This window comes from Lottia gigantea (genome assembly GCF_000327385.1).
Source record: "Lottia gigantea unplaced genomic scaffold LOTGIsca_1, whole genome shotgun sequence".
Classification (NCBI taxonomy): domain Eukaryota; kingdom Metazoa; phylum Mollusca; class Gastropoda; family Lottiidae; genus Lottia; species Lottia gigantea.
This window is the reverse complement of record NW_008706746.1, coordinates 1296529-1316215: the sequence shown is the minus strand read 5'-3', so window position 1 is coordinate 1316215 and position 19687 is coordinate 1296529. Positions and strand designations below refer to the sequence as shown.

Genomic DNA, 19687 nt, shown 5'->3' with positions numbered 1-19687 from the left:
CTCTGACGTCTACTTTCGCTTTTATAGCTGTCCAAAAACATCCAAATTCGCAACTTTGGACTGTTCTAGCACGTGACCTAATTAACCTAGAGAGTAAATTTTTTCGGTTTCCTAATGTGCTTCTCGTGTACTTTACATAGATATATAACAATTGTTTTTTTAAAGCAAAATTGAAATTCGTGATTTTTTCAAATTTGAGTTTTGTTTTTTTTACAATATTTGCGACTTTTTGAGCTTAGTGTATGTATATGTTATGATCTATTTGATGTAGAACCTTGATATCTGGAATATAACTAGACACTTTGAATATGAATTCACCTAAGACAAAAAAACTTATGTGGGCGTGGCACATGCGGGTTGAATTACTAATTGTTTACATTTTGGGGCTGGGGCATAACTCGCATAGGATGCGTTTGTTCAAAAAGAGACTTTGCACACAATTACCTCATCCTTTTGGCCAGTATGTATTAACAGCTCAGTTGTTTCAGCTTTATAGTTTCAAAAAAGGAACGGGTTTTAACATTTGGATATTTTCATTTTTCGACTTTGACCTTTTTTGACTTTTGTTGACCTATATCTTTTGACCTCTATTATGTAGGAACTTGACATTTGGAACATAACGTAACATTTTGAATATTGATTAACTTATTCAAAAAAAATTGAGTTGGGCGTGGCACTTCCGGGTTAAATTACTCATTATTGACATTTTTGGCCACGGGCATAACTCGCAAAGTATACATTTGTGCAAAATGGAACTTTTTACACAATTACCTCATATTTTAAGCCACTTTGTCTTGGTTGTTTCCGCTTCATAGTTCAAAAAAAGGAACAGGTTTTGGAAATTCAATATTTTCAATTTTTAACCTTGACCTTTGTTGACCTTGACCTTTGTAGGATCAAACGTCATTGGCATTGGCTATCTATTTATACTTTTATATTTGCTGTCCTAGGTCAACTTCTGGTTTTATAGTCGTTAGCAATTTGAAATTTTAATGGCGTATATCTCTTGATCTTGACCTTTTTAGGCCTTCTCCTTTACATGATCAAAGGTCATTGACCTTGGCTATCTGCTGATACTTTCATTTGTGAGGTCTGACGTCTACTTCCGGTATTAGAATCTTCTAAAAAATAAAAAATTATCAACTTTAGACTTGTTCTTGCGCTTGACCTAATTATCGTCGATGGTTGATTTTTTCGGGGTCTTTAGCAAATTGCTACATTTGCAAAGTCCCACTCTGTGCCACGAGTGGCTCTAGTCTTATTATTTGTTTTATTAAAAATAAAAGAATACCAGAATTCGACATAAAATATTACAAGTTTTTGAAAAAATATATATTTTCACAGTTATCATAATCATGGCAGCTTTAATCTCATTTATTCTTCTGTTTTTAAAAAAATAATATAATATCTCCATTGATCACAGCACATTTCAATATGGCTCGTTACTTACAAATGCATAATGTAAATATTGTCTAACGCATTCAGAAGCAACAATTCCAGTGTCGGAGTTTAACGTCTTTTTTCATTAAAAATGCAATATGATTATGACTACAAATATTTTCACATCATTTGTTCCATATTAAAGAGATTGTCCAAAGTTTTTTTTTTTAACTTCACATATGTATTAGGAACACTGAAAGGATCAATTTTCACCATTCCAATTTTCAATAGGACGTCTGCGGTTCATGTAATTCCCTTTAAACCATCGCAAAAACTGAAAATAATATATAAGAAACTTTCAGATGGTGAAGTAATAAAACGCAGATCTGAAAATTAGAATGGTGCAAATCAGTGTCCCTGATAATCATAAAAAGTTTACAAAATCTTAAATAATAACCAGATGTAAATAATTACGGTTATATATTATAACCAAATTAATGTCAAAACAATAATCGGTGGAAGAGATAAATGTGTTCCCAGGAAAACTTTGACGCTGTTTTTGCCAAACAAAGATCAATAACTAAAAAAACGTTAATTGAACATAAATCGAAGATCGAAGTTATTTCCAATATAGCATTCCAAATTTCGACAAAAGCAGAAGAAATTTTTTTTCTATAGTGATCACCAATACATTTCGAAGAAAAATCGCGAAAAGTTCTCAACAATATACATAACATGCCAAAGTCCATCAAGATCGGGTTACAACTGCAGTCTCGTTCGTATTCACATGCCAAATTCGTTTATTTTGGATAGATCGAAATCAATTAACTCAAAAATCGTTCGTAAAAAAATCATATTAAACGATGTACACAAAATTATACGTAAACATACCAAGAATTGTTAAAATTCTGGCCTATTTGTATAGCCTACATACAAGATATTTCACTTGCACGACCCATAAGCAAATTGAGATCGATATCCTGCAAGAATGTTGATATAGGTTCATACAATAATAGAAACGAGTTACGATGCTTTAAAAACACGAAAATCGAAGTCATTAGCTTGTATCTTATTTTCGTTTACTGATGGAAATTAGATATACCCCAATTTGTACGAAAATTTTTTTTTTAGTTTTTGACATGTTCTATAGACGATTTGATTTAAATACTCCGTCAAATGTCGTTTTTCGTTTAAGAACTTATTAAAAACAAAAGTTATAAAATTGTAAGGTAGCATCGACGTATTGATGGACTCCAGTGACGGAGTGGCGAACTCACTGACGTAGTGACGAACTCATTGACGGAGTGACGAACTCACTGACGTACTGACGTATGAGGTAGCCCTGACTCCTCCTTGTAGGACAATTTTCGATGGGCCTGCGGAAATTTATTAACTGTTTGATATTTTTTACTGAAACAAAATTGTCATGGCCGAATTTTCCATGGGCCGAAAGGCAGCTGCCTAGTTTGCCTATAGGTTTATCCGCCTCTGGAGGCATTTCACAACAGTAACTACCAACTAGCTATCTGGATATCTCATGGCAATCATGTGGTGTGGTGAAATATGGTACTGATACAGCGTGATTTAACTTGGCGCGAATGTGATATGTCGCCATTGGTGAAATATGCTGAGATATGTCACAGATTCAGATGGTCTCACATGATGAGGCTCATCTACAATCACGACATGTCTGTATAGATCTGGCTCTGATGATAGAGAAAGGAGCCAGCCATTAATTTCAGTGACGTTTATTTTGTAGTCATGTGATTGCATAACACTGTGCAACAGACTGATAGAATTAGGATTAGGTTTTATTTTACATTTTGAGCTTTGTTATAAAACAGTATATAAGATGTACAATGATCAAGATATATTACTTTAAAAACATAGATAATTAAATACCAATATAAGCGATATTCTGCTAATCAAATAAATCTCATGTTTTCAAATTTTTGCATTAATACCTATGAAGTTCGACAGCAGATTAATAATCAGATTTGCGAGTATAGGGTATAATTGCGATTAAAATGCGCATCAAAAACAATAACAATAACAGTCCACAAAAATAGATAACAATAGTTTATAAAAATAACAGTATTTCTTCATTAATGATAAACATGTGCATATTGTTTTTTTTAATATTGTTGTTGATTTTACTATTGTGAAAACATAACATACAATGACAAGATGCTTACAATGAATGTAAACATTCCTGATTTCCATCAATAATCAATAATACATAGGCAAAGAATAACATTGTAGCACTTTCATAATTAAAACCAAGAGTTGGGTTTATCTAATAAATAACTTTAAGACAAACAGACGAATTTAAACTGCATTTTCTTTTATCATATTTAATTCTTTCATTTAAGTAATAAGTTATTCTGTTATAACTTTTACTTTTTAAATGGCGACAAATATCAATTAAGAAATGTCAACCATTTTCTAGGATTGTGAATAAGTATTTTATCAATTTCTTGCTGGGTTATTCCCCTTCTTTCCATGTAAGGTAAAATGTTAAGCAATATGTGTGAATAACCATGACCACCATATTTCATCTGAGAAAAAACAACACAGATAATAATTATTATGTGGAATGAAATTTTAACATGAGTGAAACATTGAAATGGAGTTATAGACCACAACAGATATTGTGCTAATCCTGATTCAAACCATAAACCACTTTATATTGAAGTAGTTTTGTAGTAATGAACACACATTTATTTTACCTTCAAAAACGGGACTATCTCATTTTTTGATCAGACTCCGAGTTGAACAATAACTCTGCTCAACTATAGTCAAAGATCAAATTTTTTCGGAATATGTGTTAGATTAGGTATAGGCCTACAGTCAAATTTTAAGAGGCATATTGTGTCCACTGTACTGTATTGATAATCCTCGATAATTCTCACCTTCATAAACATTGATTATTTAAAGAAGAAAATAAACATTTCAACATACCAGTCTATGTTTTGTATGCATATCATGAGCAATCAAAACTTTATCATCATATCCATTATCTAACAAAAGCTTGATCCATTGAATACGCTGTCCATCACTAGGCATATCAAAACTTGGACACAGTTGGTAGTCTGACATCTCAATTCCAAATAGATCATATTCACAATATATACCAGTATTGGCAAATTCTAAAAGTCTTGATTCATCCAAGAATGTTCCTACAAATGTACAATTTTGTTAAAAATGTTTCATAACCACCTTGCAGGAAAAGCATAGCAAGCAAAGATAGACTGTTTCAATCAATAATAACCCTAAACAAGTAACTATTGTCATGATCATAGATTTTATATCTGAAACACACGAGTAACATAAGCTCAGATGACAATACTTACTATCTAAATGAGACATGACAGCTTTGTCTGTTTTTCCTCCAGCTTCAAGGAATACCTGTAATGTTTCAAATGGTGCCTCTTGGTTCCTTCCAGGATGGAATATAACTGGTGCACCCAATTCTTGTTGCATGATAGCAGATGCTTGAACTGATCTCTTTTCAAATTCTAAGGAAAGAATATCAATATCAAAGAATATCAGCTTCAAATTAGTATAATGAAGCATTTGATTAAATCATAACCATGATCACTAATTATAACTTTGAAATTTTCTTTTATAGAGGACTTAGTATGAACTAATCTTATATATTTTATCAGCTCAAAGTCATTCTATGACAATCAGTACTATTGCAAAATTGATACTCCTTTTCAATTTAAAAAAATCAATCTTTTGGATTTGAGATTACATTATGTGCTCTTTCATAGGCAGATGTAAAATCAAATACCAGAAAGTGGCCATGTGCACCCAACTTCCCCTATAACACCACATTTGATCCCTGTTTCTCTTACTCCCTCGATAATATCATGTCTAATTCTTTCACAGAGCTTTTCTACTGACAACGCTCTTGTAGTTTATGTGCTCTTTCATAGGCAGATATAAAATCAAATACCAGAAAGTGGCCATGTGCACCCAACTTCCCCTATAACACCACATTTGATCCCTGTTTCTCTTACTCCCTCGATAATATCATGTCTAATTCTTTCACAGAGCTTTTCTACTGACAACGCTCTTGTAGTTTATGTGCTCTTTCATAGGCAGATATAAAATCAAATACCAGAAAGTGGCCATGTGCACCCAACTTCCCCTATAACACCACATTTGATCCCTGTTTCTCTTACTCCCTCGATAATATCATGTCTAATTCTTTCACAGAGCTTTTCTACTGACAACGCTCTTGTAGTTTCATCTTGGAAACCATCTACATAAAAGCCTAGAATACAAAAAAATTCAAACATAGATTTCTCAAATATAATCTTAAAAAATATTACTTATGATATGTTTCTTCTAAATTCTATGGTAACCAGTTGAATTTTAGTTCTGGTTATTGGTTTGCATACCTTAACAACTATATCCCTGTAAATTCCTATATAATATGGTTAAAGGTATGAACACATTAAGAAAGTGAAACCAGCGCAGAATTTCTAAAGTCACTATCATTATAATATATGTTGCAAAAAAGTTACCTGTGGCAGCCACTATTTTGACTCCTGATTCCACTGATGCTCTTTTAATAAAATTTATATCAGGATGAAGACCTACAGTTGAATTCTCAACTATTCCACTGCCTCCATGTGCCTGAAATCAAAAACACAAGATTTGCTTTCATTCCCTCACTTCTAATAAGCAATGTGATATATTTTTATCTATAACTAGAACATAAAATTTCTCTTATTCTTTAATTTTATTGAACAAATGGTTATTGGTATATAAAATTAAATGAAATGAAATGTATTAAGGTGAACCCGCTATATAGCACCTGAATAAAATAAAAACATAACAAGTCTAAACACAAGAGATAAAAATACAACGATGCAAAAACACAGATAAAAACAATAAAAATGGCGACAACAATCATAAAAAGCAATATCACAGTAGTAAACCAAAAAAAGGCATTACAACACAAATAAAAAACAACAAGTTGGTACTAAAACAAAATCATGACAAAATGATATTCAAAATTTGAAATAAAAAGGCAACATCCTTTCCATAAAGAGAAGGTTAAGCAAATAGCTGGTGTAATATAAAAAGTTAATTAAATATAAAACAAGAAGAGAAAGAATGATATTTTGTCAAAATTCTGGAACAACTTGAATATTTTAAATGTTGTATCCTTCATATTTCACACATAATTTTTGAATTTACTAACAATATACCAAAAAATATGGTAATTTCTCTCAAGTTACCGCGGTAATAAATCAAGGTTTATCAATGATATATTATGACAAATATTGGTCAGTAAAATCATATGCACAGTCGAGATGTACCAGGAAAACCTATGTGTACACCTTCGATAGACTTCTTGGACAATTTTATATGATTGTTTGTATAATATCGGCCATGGATTCAGACATCTTAATTTAACGACTTTTGGTGGACGTATTCATTTCTATTACTTTGTTCATGATAACAAAGAGGCTCATTAAACATAGTAATTGGATACAAAGAGTCTGAAAGGTTTGGAACCAGGCATCTATTGCATCAATGAAATGACCTGGAAAGTGGCTTCTTAATTGAACTCATTAACTTCTATAATTAACGCATTGCAAGTAAAAGAGTTTAAATTGAATGAGGAAAGACATAAAAGAATGAAAAGTAGACATACCTTCAAATATTTCAATTCTTCTATAATAGTTTCTTCATCAGATGAATCAATTTGTAGGTTTGATAAGTGACTGTAGCTATTTATTTGATAACAAAATATTTTGTTCATATCCAATCAGATTAATGGCATGCATTCACCTTAAGTAGCTGTCAAAGGCTTCAAGTGCCGAAAACTGACTTTTATACAATACTATTGCTAAATAGCAGGTGACGTCACACAAAGAACTGATATGACTAACAAGAAGACTTTTAGCTGACTGTCGCAATCTGATAAAAATCTTTAAAGTCAAGAGATTTTCAACAAATAATAATGGCAAAAAAGTCTGTTTTTATGAGTGTTATTTTCCAGTGTTTATTAGGTGTGAAATTACATTTTCGCCACATGAAAATTACTCACAGATCAGCCATTTTTTCATTTCATGAGGTTGAACCTTATAATAAGAAAAGGCAAGAGATCACCCACACAGGTACACTGACAAAGGTTTGACAATTCATTTGATGACTACCCTGCATGGGAATCAAAGGACTAGAACTGGCACTGTAATCTTGGGAACAAAATGATATTTGTGTTTTAACTATCTCTTAACCAGGATTATCTTATGATGGCTGCAAACAAGGGCTTCTAAGATCCGAACTTACTATGATCATTCACTTCTTCTAGACTTTGCTGCAACTGACTCAGACTACTTGATAAGTCTAGATGAATTTTGGCATCATTTAAAAAATAACAGAGACGACATATTCAAATTTCAGCATTTAGGAGAAAATAATGGCATAAGATTTTTAGTCATCGGTCAAAGAGTTTTGATAATGTCAACTTACGGGTGTCTTTGAATCCAGCCAAAATTATCCAGAGCAATTGGTTTGTGAGCATTTGGTTTAAACTCAGAATCAGAGGGTTCAATAAAAAATGCACTTGAATTAATTGACAGGTGTTCGTGAGTTAACGTTCTTCCTAATTCCTTTGGATTTATTAAACCAGTAACTACAACAACATAACAATTTAGGGGTGTAAATAATTTGGTATCATTTATATGATAAAAAAAAATTATAAATTTAGGTACTGGCAATGAAACAAAAGGTTATTATTCAGAAAGTATAATGATGATTAAACACAAATTTGTACGTTAATATATTCATAGTGACACCACTAGACCTATGTGTATGTCATACATGAATAAGCCAATAAAGTCAGTCATCTACCTATTATTCATGCATAGAATAAAAGCAAAAATCAATATTTAGTCTTTTCCTTTTCCTTGTATGGTAAAATGCAGGTAAAGTCAGTAATATCTGAAGCTAGCTATTCAATGGACTGGTCAATCACCATCACAAACCAATAATAAATGATGTTTGTGATAAGTCTTTCAATTTTATATTGTGACCGAAAAAATAGTTGATAACAAGCATCAGACAAATGTTAAGTATCAAAAACCTGTTTGAATCTTTCCCATGCGACAAGAAGAAGACATATTGCTGACTGACACAATCTATGAGATACTTTAAACCAATAAATTTTCACCAAATAATTAAATGGCAAATGTAAAATGAAACTTTGTGTCTTTATGAGAGTTATCCCCCATGCATTAGATTATCCAGACCTTTTAGAAAAAATTCTCATTCAAAGATACTCTTTTAGTCTTCCATATATCATATATGCTATAAAAGAATTTTTTATAAGTATATGATCATTATGTAGGCTTTAAATTATCATGTTTAATCTTATAATGTTATAAACAAACCTTTGTATAGATCCATTTTCAAAAGGGCCAATTGCAACTAACAATTAGTAGAATCAAATGTTATCTTTAGGCAATTTTGACAAAAGTAGTGACAGTATTGATTCGGGTGCCTCGGCTTACCCATTATAATGTGGATTTGTTCTTACAGTCAACCCAAAAGTCATTATTTCTTCTTGAGTTAATTTATAGGTAAAGCCAAGTAACCTAATTTCGTGCTAACCTACTTTTCGTGCATTTCCGGAAATGATTAATAATTTACATGTGCGACCTGGCGTGACCTCCGCATTTGCTTGTTTTGATAAACATGGGTTGTTTGTACAAAGCCAGCTAGTGGAATGAATCCAGTAGTTTCAAGCAAGGTAAAATGCAATAATGTATACTTTGACAAATTATGCAAAATGGCGGACTTCAGTTATTACCAAATTTCACAATTTTTTTTCGGCCGAATTTCCTTTATAATCCCAAGCTATGTTATCGGAATTCCACATGTCGTCTGCTAGAACGTAGTCTAATGAATAAAGTCAAGTGAAAAACTAACGGGTTCCGTGTCAGCAAAAAGTACCATGGAACACAAGTAACCTAATTTCGTGGAAACCTATTATTCGTGGATTTCCGGAAATGTTTAATAATTTACATGAGCGACCTTGCGCTACCTCCGCATTAGTTTGTTTTGATAAACATGGGTTTTCTGTACAATATCAGCTAGTAGAATGAATTCAGTAGTTTTAAGCAAAGTAAAATGTATTAATGTAGCCTATACTTTGACAAATACAAAATGTCGGATTTCGGTTATTACCAAACGTCACAATTTTTCCGAATTTCCTTATAATCCCAAGCGGTAATCGGAATTCCAAGTGTCGTCTGCTAGAATGTAGTCCAACGAATGAAGTCACATGATCAATTAGCGGATTCCGTGTCAGCAGAAAATTTCTATGGAAAACAAAGTGGACCATATTCTTATGTTGTTTCAGTGACAATAAATCACGCTACGTATCTAATTTTGTCAGTTACTATTTTTTATTTTAAATCATGGTTCTTTGAAGGAATTGTCACTTGTTATAATGAATTGATATTAAAGATAAGTACTAAGAGAAGTTAATTATACCACCCGGTATCCATACAACGTGTTTTTCTAGACTTTAGACCAATTTTAATTATTTTGTAGAATATCTGAGCATCTTAGACAAAAAAAAATTCTGTTTTTTTTAACTTTGACGAAATTCGACGTTGAATCCTTATATCCACTGTACTTATGTTGTTTTAATGACTTTTTTAAAATCATTGTTCCTTGAAGGAATTGTCATTAGTTATAATGAAATATTTAGAAAAGTTAATTATACCACTGGGTGTCGATACATCGTGTATTTTATCGACTTATTTATAGATCAAACATTGTACGGTACACAAAAATTTCACAATAAGAATGATATGGTTAACAGTGCAATTTTTTGTTTGCTTCTTTTCCATAAACCCCAAAGATCACAATAGGTTTATCTATAGACACCTTTATATCATCAGTTTTCAGCCATATAAATAATTCATTCCAAAGGTTTGTGATTATTTGACATTCCTAGAAGATATGTCTCAACTGATGTACAACGATCGCAGTTATGCCTATCTTTTATACCTATTATATGGAGATAAGAGTTTGTACCTATTATCCTATGAAATATTTGGTATTGCAACCACAGTAAACTGGCATCGTGAGTACATTCAAACGGTATACATTATTTATTTGTGTCCACTGATTGTTTGTGTGATCATTTATTACCAATTTCCATTTTTCTTGGTGTTTTGTTGAGTAAGGGATAGTTTTTACTAGACTTTCATAAATAGTTTTGGAGTTTTGTTCGCTCTGAGTTAATATTTGGGAGTTATATGGAATACCTGGTTGTTTGATTTCTCCTATACATTTTGCAATTTTGTGTATGTTTAATTTTAGACCCAAATATTCTGTGAAATGTTGGTAGATTTGGATCAGTTGAGGTCTAGACAATCGGTCTTTTTTACTATACAAAGTTATGGAGTAGGCTTTCTATTTCCTTTAATATTATAAGATCGGGTGTGGGTAAGCTTATCAGTAGATGAGTTATTTAGGTATCAGAAGAGTTTTTACAACTGTTATTTTTCCTAGAGCATTCAAGTACCGCTTTGACCAAATATTAATGAGGTTCTTTATTTGTGTTATTTACTCCTAACGTTGATTTCTATAATATTTTCAAGATCTGGTGTATATGTAATTCCTAGTACTGTGAAAGGTTCTGTTAGTTATGTTATAGCCTGATTGGATGAGTAAGTTAGAATTTCGTAAATTGTCTAATGGAATTATTTGAGTTTTGTCAAGATTTGGACTTAGACCCGAAAATTTGGCAAATTGTAAAATTAGATCAAGGGCAGCCTTAAGTGATTTGTTTGAACCGTCTAAGAAGAGAGTTGTGTCGTCTGCATACTGAATTATTTTTAATGATTATTTCTCAATCTTATACCGTTTATTTCGGGGTAATTTTTTATCAAGATACTTAGGACCTCTGCACAGAAAATAAATAGGCATGGGGAAAGTGGGTCACCTTGTCGACATCCTCTAGAAATAGTGAATAATTCAGATGAAAATTTGTTTTGAATAACACACATTTGGGCTTCAAAAAGGATTATATCTATCCATCTTGTAAAATTTGACCAAACTAATTCAAGACTTTTCTTATAGAATTTCATAAAATCGAATCAAAATCGATTATGAGCAACACTAGGGTGTCATATAAGAGTCTTGTGTTTTCCCTAATATATCTTCCAGCTATAAAACTGGTTTGAGTTTCGTTTATCAACTTATTTAGAACAGGTTTTAATCTCAGAGAATTTTTAGTTTCACCTACGTATTGTAGAGGGCATTTGACCAATATTCGAACTGGTAAGTTACAGAAAAGTTGACCGTTATGTTTATTAGAGAAGGAATTGGTTGTTAAATATGCTCGTTATATTGGACGTTACTTCAATGTATACAAATATCGATAACAATACCGTTTTAGACGCTGTCCGAAAGTCTTTGAAAGAATCCCATGCGCAGAAATACCTGATAAGGAAATTTTTAGATCTCTTAGAAATATGTTTAATGCGAAATGATGGTATATGTCATGATACAAACCTTTCATTCATAGAAGATTTTTTGACATTTTCACCATTTGGACCGAATCACTAGATAACTTTAGGGAATATTTCGAAATTTTTAAAAATAACTCTATTTAACAGCTAACAATTGGGATACGAGTGTGGATTTTCTGGACATAACATTATTCAAGGGTACCAATTTTAATGAAATTTTACTCAATGTTATTCACTTCGTCCTAAGCACACCTTTTCTGGCATAATCAAATCAAATAATCCTAAGGTTTCATAGGATTTAGGATTCGTACTCCACAGATCTATTTTGACTTGTTTTCGATAAAGAGGGGTTACTCAAAATTATTTTAGCGCCGAATTAAAAACCACTATCTTTTGAATCTTCATAGAAAAAATGACCCCCTCCCCTTTTAATGGCTTTAGTTCAATTCCATGTAGAGGTTCTTAGTGTCGTAATTGTCGTAAAAACCTTCCTCATGAATGACTTGCGTTGGATAAAATTTGATATAACTAATTGTTCACTATGTAAGATAACATAAATGGTAGACCTATTGCAAACCACTTCAATCTGCTCACCCACTCCATTGAATTAGACTTGATATGAAACCTAAACACCGAATTTTAACAGCGCGAGAGTTATTGGATGGGCCAATTCGTTACAGCATATTTGATTATTCAATATGACAACCAAATAATCCCATTCGTTGCAACATACAATCAGACGGCAGCAATAACACAAATAATTGTCAAAAAATCATTACAAAAGTCTGCAAAAAAAGAATCCGAACGTACACCAAGCGGCTCGTGACTGCCTATAAACGAACTTAAATATTACCTTAAATAATAAAGAGACAGGCAGTAAGAAAGCAGCCTTAGCCGCCGCATCTGATCATTCCCCCGAATATCCACATGGCTGGAAAACTCAAACGCCTGTAGAATAACCACGAGTTCTGCTGTAAAAATAGAGGCTGGTTGTGGTAAGGCTACATATAGCATTTCGGATGGCGTAACTGTAGTGGTTGCTAACCTATTGCCATCCTTAAACCCATCTGTATAAAGAGGTGGACAATCCCAATATTTAGACCTTAGTTCAAGAAATTTGGATTTGAAGACCACAGAGACTTCTTGTTGCTGGAAAGGCTAAAATCTAGATTGAAAGAATATCTTATTCAGCAATAGACGTTTGTCAATCAATTTTTCCACTTGATTAAATTTTGTACGCAATCAGGGGGCCTCAATAGAATGTCTACAATGAATAAGACAAACTGTCTTAATGTCAATGTCACTGATTGGCTGTATTCGAGAGCGTACAATCCACTCAAATTGCTGCATTAAAATGATACAAGAATGGTGGCTATTGCAGTCATCGAAAATCGAATTTCATAATAGCTTGGCATTCTGAAGATGACCTTGGGATTGCAGTTCTAATATCTAATAACACCATATTCTTAAATATTTGTTAAACAAAAAATACAACTTTATCTCAGCATCTCAATTTTGTTGTACTTCTTTACCTCATCCAACAAATTAATGCCTTTTTGTATGGTGCATTCAACGGAATGAACTATTTGAAAATTTATTTATTATTGTGCTGTTGATTGTTACTGTAATTAAAATGGAGTGAAACATGACGTGTTGCGAGGGTTTTAATCACCTGGTAATTGTCACCCCCAAAGATATACTTTTTGCTGTGTACTCGACATCAAAACCATTTCCTTTCCAGATATGTGAAAAGGTACATTCCAGGAGAAAACTGTACATTTGGAAATTGGCTTGATGATGACCTTTAAGTTTTCTTTTAATGTGGTGATGAAAATGATAGCAAAGCTGGCTATATAGCACCAAAACACAGATGTACGCAGAAAAATATTAAAAATAAATTGCAACAATAAAAAAAAACAATATCACTTATCATGCACCAAAAAGTTCTTATAAAACAACAAAATATGAAATTTACTAAAATATACATTTGATTGTTTTAAAAATGCGACATATAGAGAAGGTTGCGCGAAAAGCTGATACAAAAATCAATCCTTTAATGTGGTGATTTCATATTATTTTCTTTTATATCGAACTAAAGAATGTGTTTTTGAAGTATTTAATCTAATGTAAATGTTAACAATTTCTAATGCTGATGGTGTTGATGTAGCCCAGTATGATTCTGTGATGTAACATATAGATAAAAACATAACAATATAAAAAAACACATATACATATTATCACAGACAACACCTTAAAATGGTGACAAACAATGATAAAAACAATATCACAGTAAATAAAAAACATTAACGCATTAAAACACAAAATCTCAAAACAATATAAAAAAAAAACAACTGAAACAAAACAAAACAAACAGATATTCAAAACTTTAAATAAAAATTGGCCTGTTTTAAGAATACAACATCTTTCTCATAAAGAGAAGATTTAGCAAAAAGCTGACACAGTGATCTAAGGTTTGAAATGCTTGCACTTGTTCAAAATGTGATCACAGGCTGGTTGAGGCTCTCGCTTGAGCAAATAACAATTGGTAAGGTGAATATGACACAAAATAACTTCACTCCTCCTGTTGGCACAATAGGAGGTTGGCCAGTCATCTAAGAGAGGCTTGGTGGCATGATGCATATTTGTGTCTGCAGCATCCCATCTTTGCTGCCATCGTTGCTGAATAAAAGTCCTTACAACCAATTTGCAATCGATTAAGGTAAGGAAAATGGGGAGATAAGTAGTACCAATGCAGCATCTGTCTGATCATTCCCCGAATATTCATACAACTGGTAACAATGTCCTTCTTAATTGTAGAAGTCCGCAATGCTGTAGTGGCTGATACCAGGGATTGGATATGAACCCAAATAGAAGAAATGGAACGGGGCTTTGCCTCGTACAGATGTACAGAAGTAAGGTCTAAATGCGGGGCGGTAAGCAGGATGCTGATTTTAATAGCATACTCCAGTGTAAGTTTGTCGTTCAACTGGAGTAGTACGAAATTGTAATGGCGACATTGGCTCTATCTACACGGGACAAGGAGAAAATTTGTCATGGAGGATTCATGTACACGATGAAAATAACCCGCACTTATAAGATCTGGTGGAAGTGCGTTAGAAACACCTCCGACCAGTGCCGTGGAGCCATATCAACCGATCTACATCAAGGAAACATACAGCGAGGTGGCAATTCACACAATTATCTTCCTTGTGCTGAAAAAATGGAAGTTGGCGTGAAACAGAGGGCTGCTGCAACTCGAGGAAACTTCAATGGCATATAGAGCGGTTACCGAAATATTTGACAAGGACTATTGGAGGACAGCCGTTCTTGATATATGACAATGTAGCCTATAATGCTGATAGGAAGCTTGTATTTCCAAGTCACCCAAGCTTGGTGAAGCGGACACGGTATATGTGGATGGTAACTTCGCAATGACACTGGCCATATTATTCTCTCAGGTTTACTGTGTTCGTATTCCACTCGGTCGAGAGAACTTCATCACCACCGCGTATGCACGATTTCGAGGACGGAAAGCTTGGTCCAAACGTCAGCACAAAAGGGTGTTCTATCAGTATCATCTGACTCGATCAACACGGAGGAAAATTCAACAACTTGGTCTGGCGGCCGACATCATCAACAACTACAAGTTACCTGCCCTCCAGTTGCTGTGCCTCTGCAGGAGTATTTTGACAGAACATACGTGACTGGCGTACATGGAGGCCACCCGTCTTCCCGCCATTAACATGGAATGTTTTCCGGCAAACGGTAAATGGAGATCCTCGCACAAACAACTTGGTGGAGGGGTGGAACAATAAATAGCCACAGTGTTTTAAACGCTTTCTAAAGATGAAGTTTTCATTTTTGTTTTCATTTTTGGTTATAGTTAATCGTATGTATTTAAAATGTTATAAAGATTCTCAAGAACAGAGTAAAATGTTGATTTGATATTTTAATTATTTTTTTATTTTAGTTAATTGTTAATGGTATGTGTATGTTAAAAAGATTATCAAGAACAGAAGTAAAATGTTAATTTGATATTTTAATTATTTTTTTATTTTTGTTAATTGTTAATGGTATGTGTATGTAATAAAGATTATCAAAAAAATAAATAAAATTTTCGATTTTCCGTTTTTTTAATAGATAATAGTTATAATGAAATATATTTTTGAAAAACCACAGAGATTACTTTTTATTTTACTCAATATTTCTTTAAAAAAGTATTATTTTAACATGTGGTATTTTTTCTAAAATGGATATATTCCTATAGGTATATACTTTCTCACTCGAGAGAGTGTTTAAGTTTAAATTTCTCTGAATAGAGTGTTGTCTAAAACATTGACATTCTGCACTTGAAATTTGGTATGGGAATCAGTATTGAATCATATTAATACCATAAAAAGTCTCAAATGATAATCTTTATTTTTAACAGAATTATGAAGTTCTGAAACTTGAACCTCAATTTCCTCAGAACAAACAAAATGTTAATTCTCGGTCGACGACATGTTGACCGTCCGAGATAGCCCAGTCCCAAGCCGCAACATACCAAAATCCTTCAAAAAGGTACTGGTATATATCCCTTGAGTTTGGCGACCCAGCATATAAAGGTAGTTCCAGGACGGCTCAGTCTGGACTTTGTGCCTCCAATAATGTGACCGAACCATTACTGTGACCAAAATACCTTGTACCCAGGTAGGTAGGTAAATGACAAGTTAACGTTCGCTTCCAGTGGATGCTGATATATCGCAAATTAGGTAGTTGTTGGTATAGTCGTAGTAGTTGGTAGTTGGATTGGTTCAAATTGGATGATTTTGTGTTGTTGGTTTGGTTGTTGATCCTTCGTTAGATCTGGTCGGGTCGAATGACATGGCGGTGAAACTCGGCCCTGGATGGTGTTGCGTGGGTTACTCGATCACCTTCATACTTCCAAACTCGTTCTGATCAAGGTATTTCTTGTTGATTGGTAGTCGAATGGTAGTCGTTGGTTTGGTTAGATTGTCTGTTATGTGTTGGAAAACCTTGTACCCTTATTACCGTGAACAAAATACCTTGTGTCCGTATTACTGTGACCAAAATTCTCTGTGCCTGTATTGCTGTGACCAAAATACCTTGTGCCCGTATAACTGTGACCAATATACCGTGTTCTCATATTACTGTGACCAAAATACCTTGTGCCTGTATTACTGTGACCATAATACCGTGTGACCGTACTACTTTGACCATAATACCTTGAGCCCGTATTACTGTGACCAAATTTCCTGTGACAAAATTTCCTGTGACCAAGCTACCGTACACCTTCAAATCTAGCGAGATGATCAAGAGTGCTCCTTTGGGACCGAATTCCACATCGGAGGTTAGAAAGTAGATTGCTTGACTCAAGGTGCCAAACGAACCTTCTATTGATCCATTATTTTACAAATCTGTATTGTACTCTTTACCGGGTTTGGGAATTTGAACAAAGGCAGCAATCCCCCACGAAGGAGGAAAGACACCGTCATCCCATATCTGCTTAAATATATTTAATATTTTTTAAATGTTGAATTAGGAATTTTAGGTTGTAACATTACGGCATGTAGGCGTAACCTCTTGTTGAATTAGGGAGATTTGATAATGAATATCATCTGGCTCAGTAGCTGAATCATTGGTCTGTTTAAGAGAAAACTTCAATTCAGTTATATCAAATTTTTCATTCTAATATTCCTCATTTTTTTATGTAAAATTTAACCGTTTCCTCTTTTCTCGGAGGTTAACTCTCTGGAAAGCATCCAGAGAAAAGTTAGAGGAAGAATTAGATGAAAAGATTTTACCAAAGGAATCTGCAATATCTGGAAGAGTGGTGAGAGTTGAACCATTAACTTCTGGATGGTTCACAGAAATTGTGTCAACCTTGCCCTTAATTCTACGATTCCTATCCCAGACTGATTCTTGGCACACATTCCTGCCATGGCCACCTCATTGCTTGACGGATAGTTCGCCTGGCGTAACCACCGGGAACCACTTGAAACCTTTGCATCCCCGGGCCCCAAATGAAATCAATCGGTGTGGGTGTGGAATGGTTGCGTGTGTACAACCGGAGATAATATAAACTATGCCTAAATAATTACTACATGATTGTATGAATGTTCACATCAATTACTTACATGACTCCAATTACGCAGCAAAGCTGACAAAAGCATATTTGAGAAATACAATGGCAAACCCTCGAATAAGCGATCTCGGAGTCTTGCTTATTGAGCGAGGACTCACTACGTCCATAGACCTAGACGATTTCATTGACAAGTTCTCAGAGCAGCACAATAACTTGGGGATAAAGCTCTTTTGAAAAAAGGCTTAAAGTTGGTTTACTGGACTTTACGACTATGTTTGCTTGAAAAGAGGTTGGATTTAGTTGAATTTGAGGAAAATGTGATCCTGGATGAAGGTATTGATATTGATCTACAGTAATAACTCTTCTGCAAAGAACAGACAGACAAGAGATGAATTTGGAAGAATGCTGCACATCCAAACGTCCCGTAAACCCACAATACAGATATACGTTAGGTGTTAAGGGTCGGGAACTCGTGCTTCGATGGCCTATACGTCCATCTTTGGTCATTTTTTTGTAAACCGAGTCTTTATCAATGCTGTATGTTAAGAGAAAATCAATGTATTTACCTGGACGATTTCCATTTTGGTAGTACAATTTGTAATTGAAGATGACAAGACAATTTTTTTGCTACTGGCGAAATTAAATTTTCGATAAATAACCATCATTTTCCTGATTTTAATGGAATTAAATCGTCACGAAAAATTTTGGTAAAAAAAAAAAACCAAAAATGGTGCCGTTAAAAAAGAACTAAAATTCATGCTTTTCTACTAGTTCTCTTTTCAAATTTTAATTACTTATCTGAACAGCTTTAATCATGATTTATAGTACTTTAGTAGACCATTTTAGTCAAAAATCCATTTCTTCAGAAATGTGGACAAAAAGGTCATATGTAAGTAAATTTTGCGAAGAGAGCGTTAACGTGAACTGTACTGATGTACATGCTTGGTTCAAGTGCTAGGGTTGATTTCCGTTCAGCGTCTAAAGTGCTACCAACAAATCCATCAAAGAAGAACTTTTCAACTCTTTAACGGTTTTTGGGATATTGCCCTTGACTTTGTTTAAACACCAGTTTTCAACCGATTCTGATGAAACTTGGTGTGATCATTGGAATTGTTACGATCTAATTTGACCCATTTTCGATGAACGGGGGATAAGAGAGTCTAAAAAATTGTCGCCCTATACCATTGTTAAATACAGATTACAAAATAATTGCCAAGTTTTCCGGTTGCAGAAAGTTGTAGCTTCTATGGGACCAGAGCTGTGGTGTTCCCGGGAGAAACATTTATGATAATATTGCCAGTATCCATGACATCATCAGCTATGCCGAAGAGTAGAATATAGAAACTTACATCCTCAAATTTAGACGCAGCTCGTGCTTTTGATGTTTTATCAAACATTCAATTTTAAAATGTCATGGATTTGGAGAGTTTACTAATTTTAATAAGATCTTATACAATGATGATACATGTAGTTGTGTTAAAATAAATGGTCATTTAAATGGTCTCAATGATAACTCTACTTTCTGCTGCGCATTTCCTTTAAACTTTATGGTATTCTTTCTCCTTCTGTTGAACAGGGGAACACGGAGAAAAGAGTATTACACATGACATTTGATTGCATGGCACAGGGCTTTTGTTTCCCATCTCGCAGCACCTTGCCCAAGCCAAATTGGAGAGAATGGCGACAAGAGTTTGGAGAGAAAAGAAAACAA

At 33.7% G+C, this 19687-nt stretch overlaps 1 protein-coding gene across 1 annotated transcript; it reads right to left on the bottom strand.

Annotated features, from left to right (window-relative positions):
• Positions 1-3800: 3800 nt before the first annotated feature.
• On the bottom strand, positions 3801-8048 carry LOTGIDRAFT_103064 (hypothetical protein; the record flags this gene model as incomplete). The annotated part of the gene is made up of 7 exons (XM_009045440.1): positions 3801-3938; positions 4342-4559; positions 4734-4898; positions 5507-5662; positions 5916-6027; positions 7055-7130; positions 7876-8048. Coding segments are annotated over 7 exons (1038 nt in total), but the record flags the coding sequence as incomplete, so codon positions are not given.
• Positions 8049-19687: the final 11639 nt, after the last annotated feature.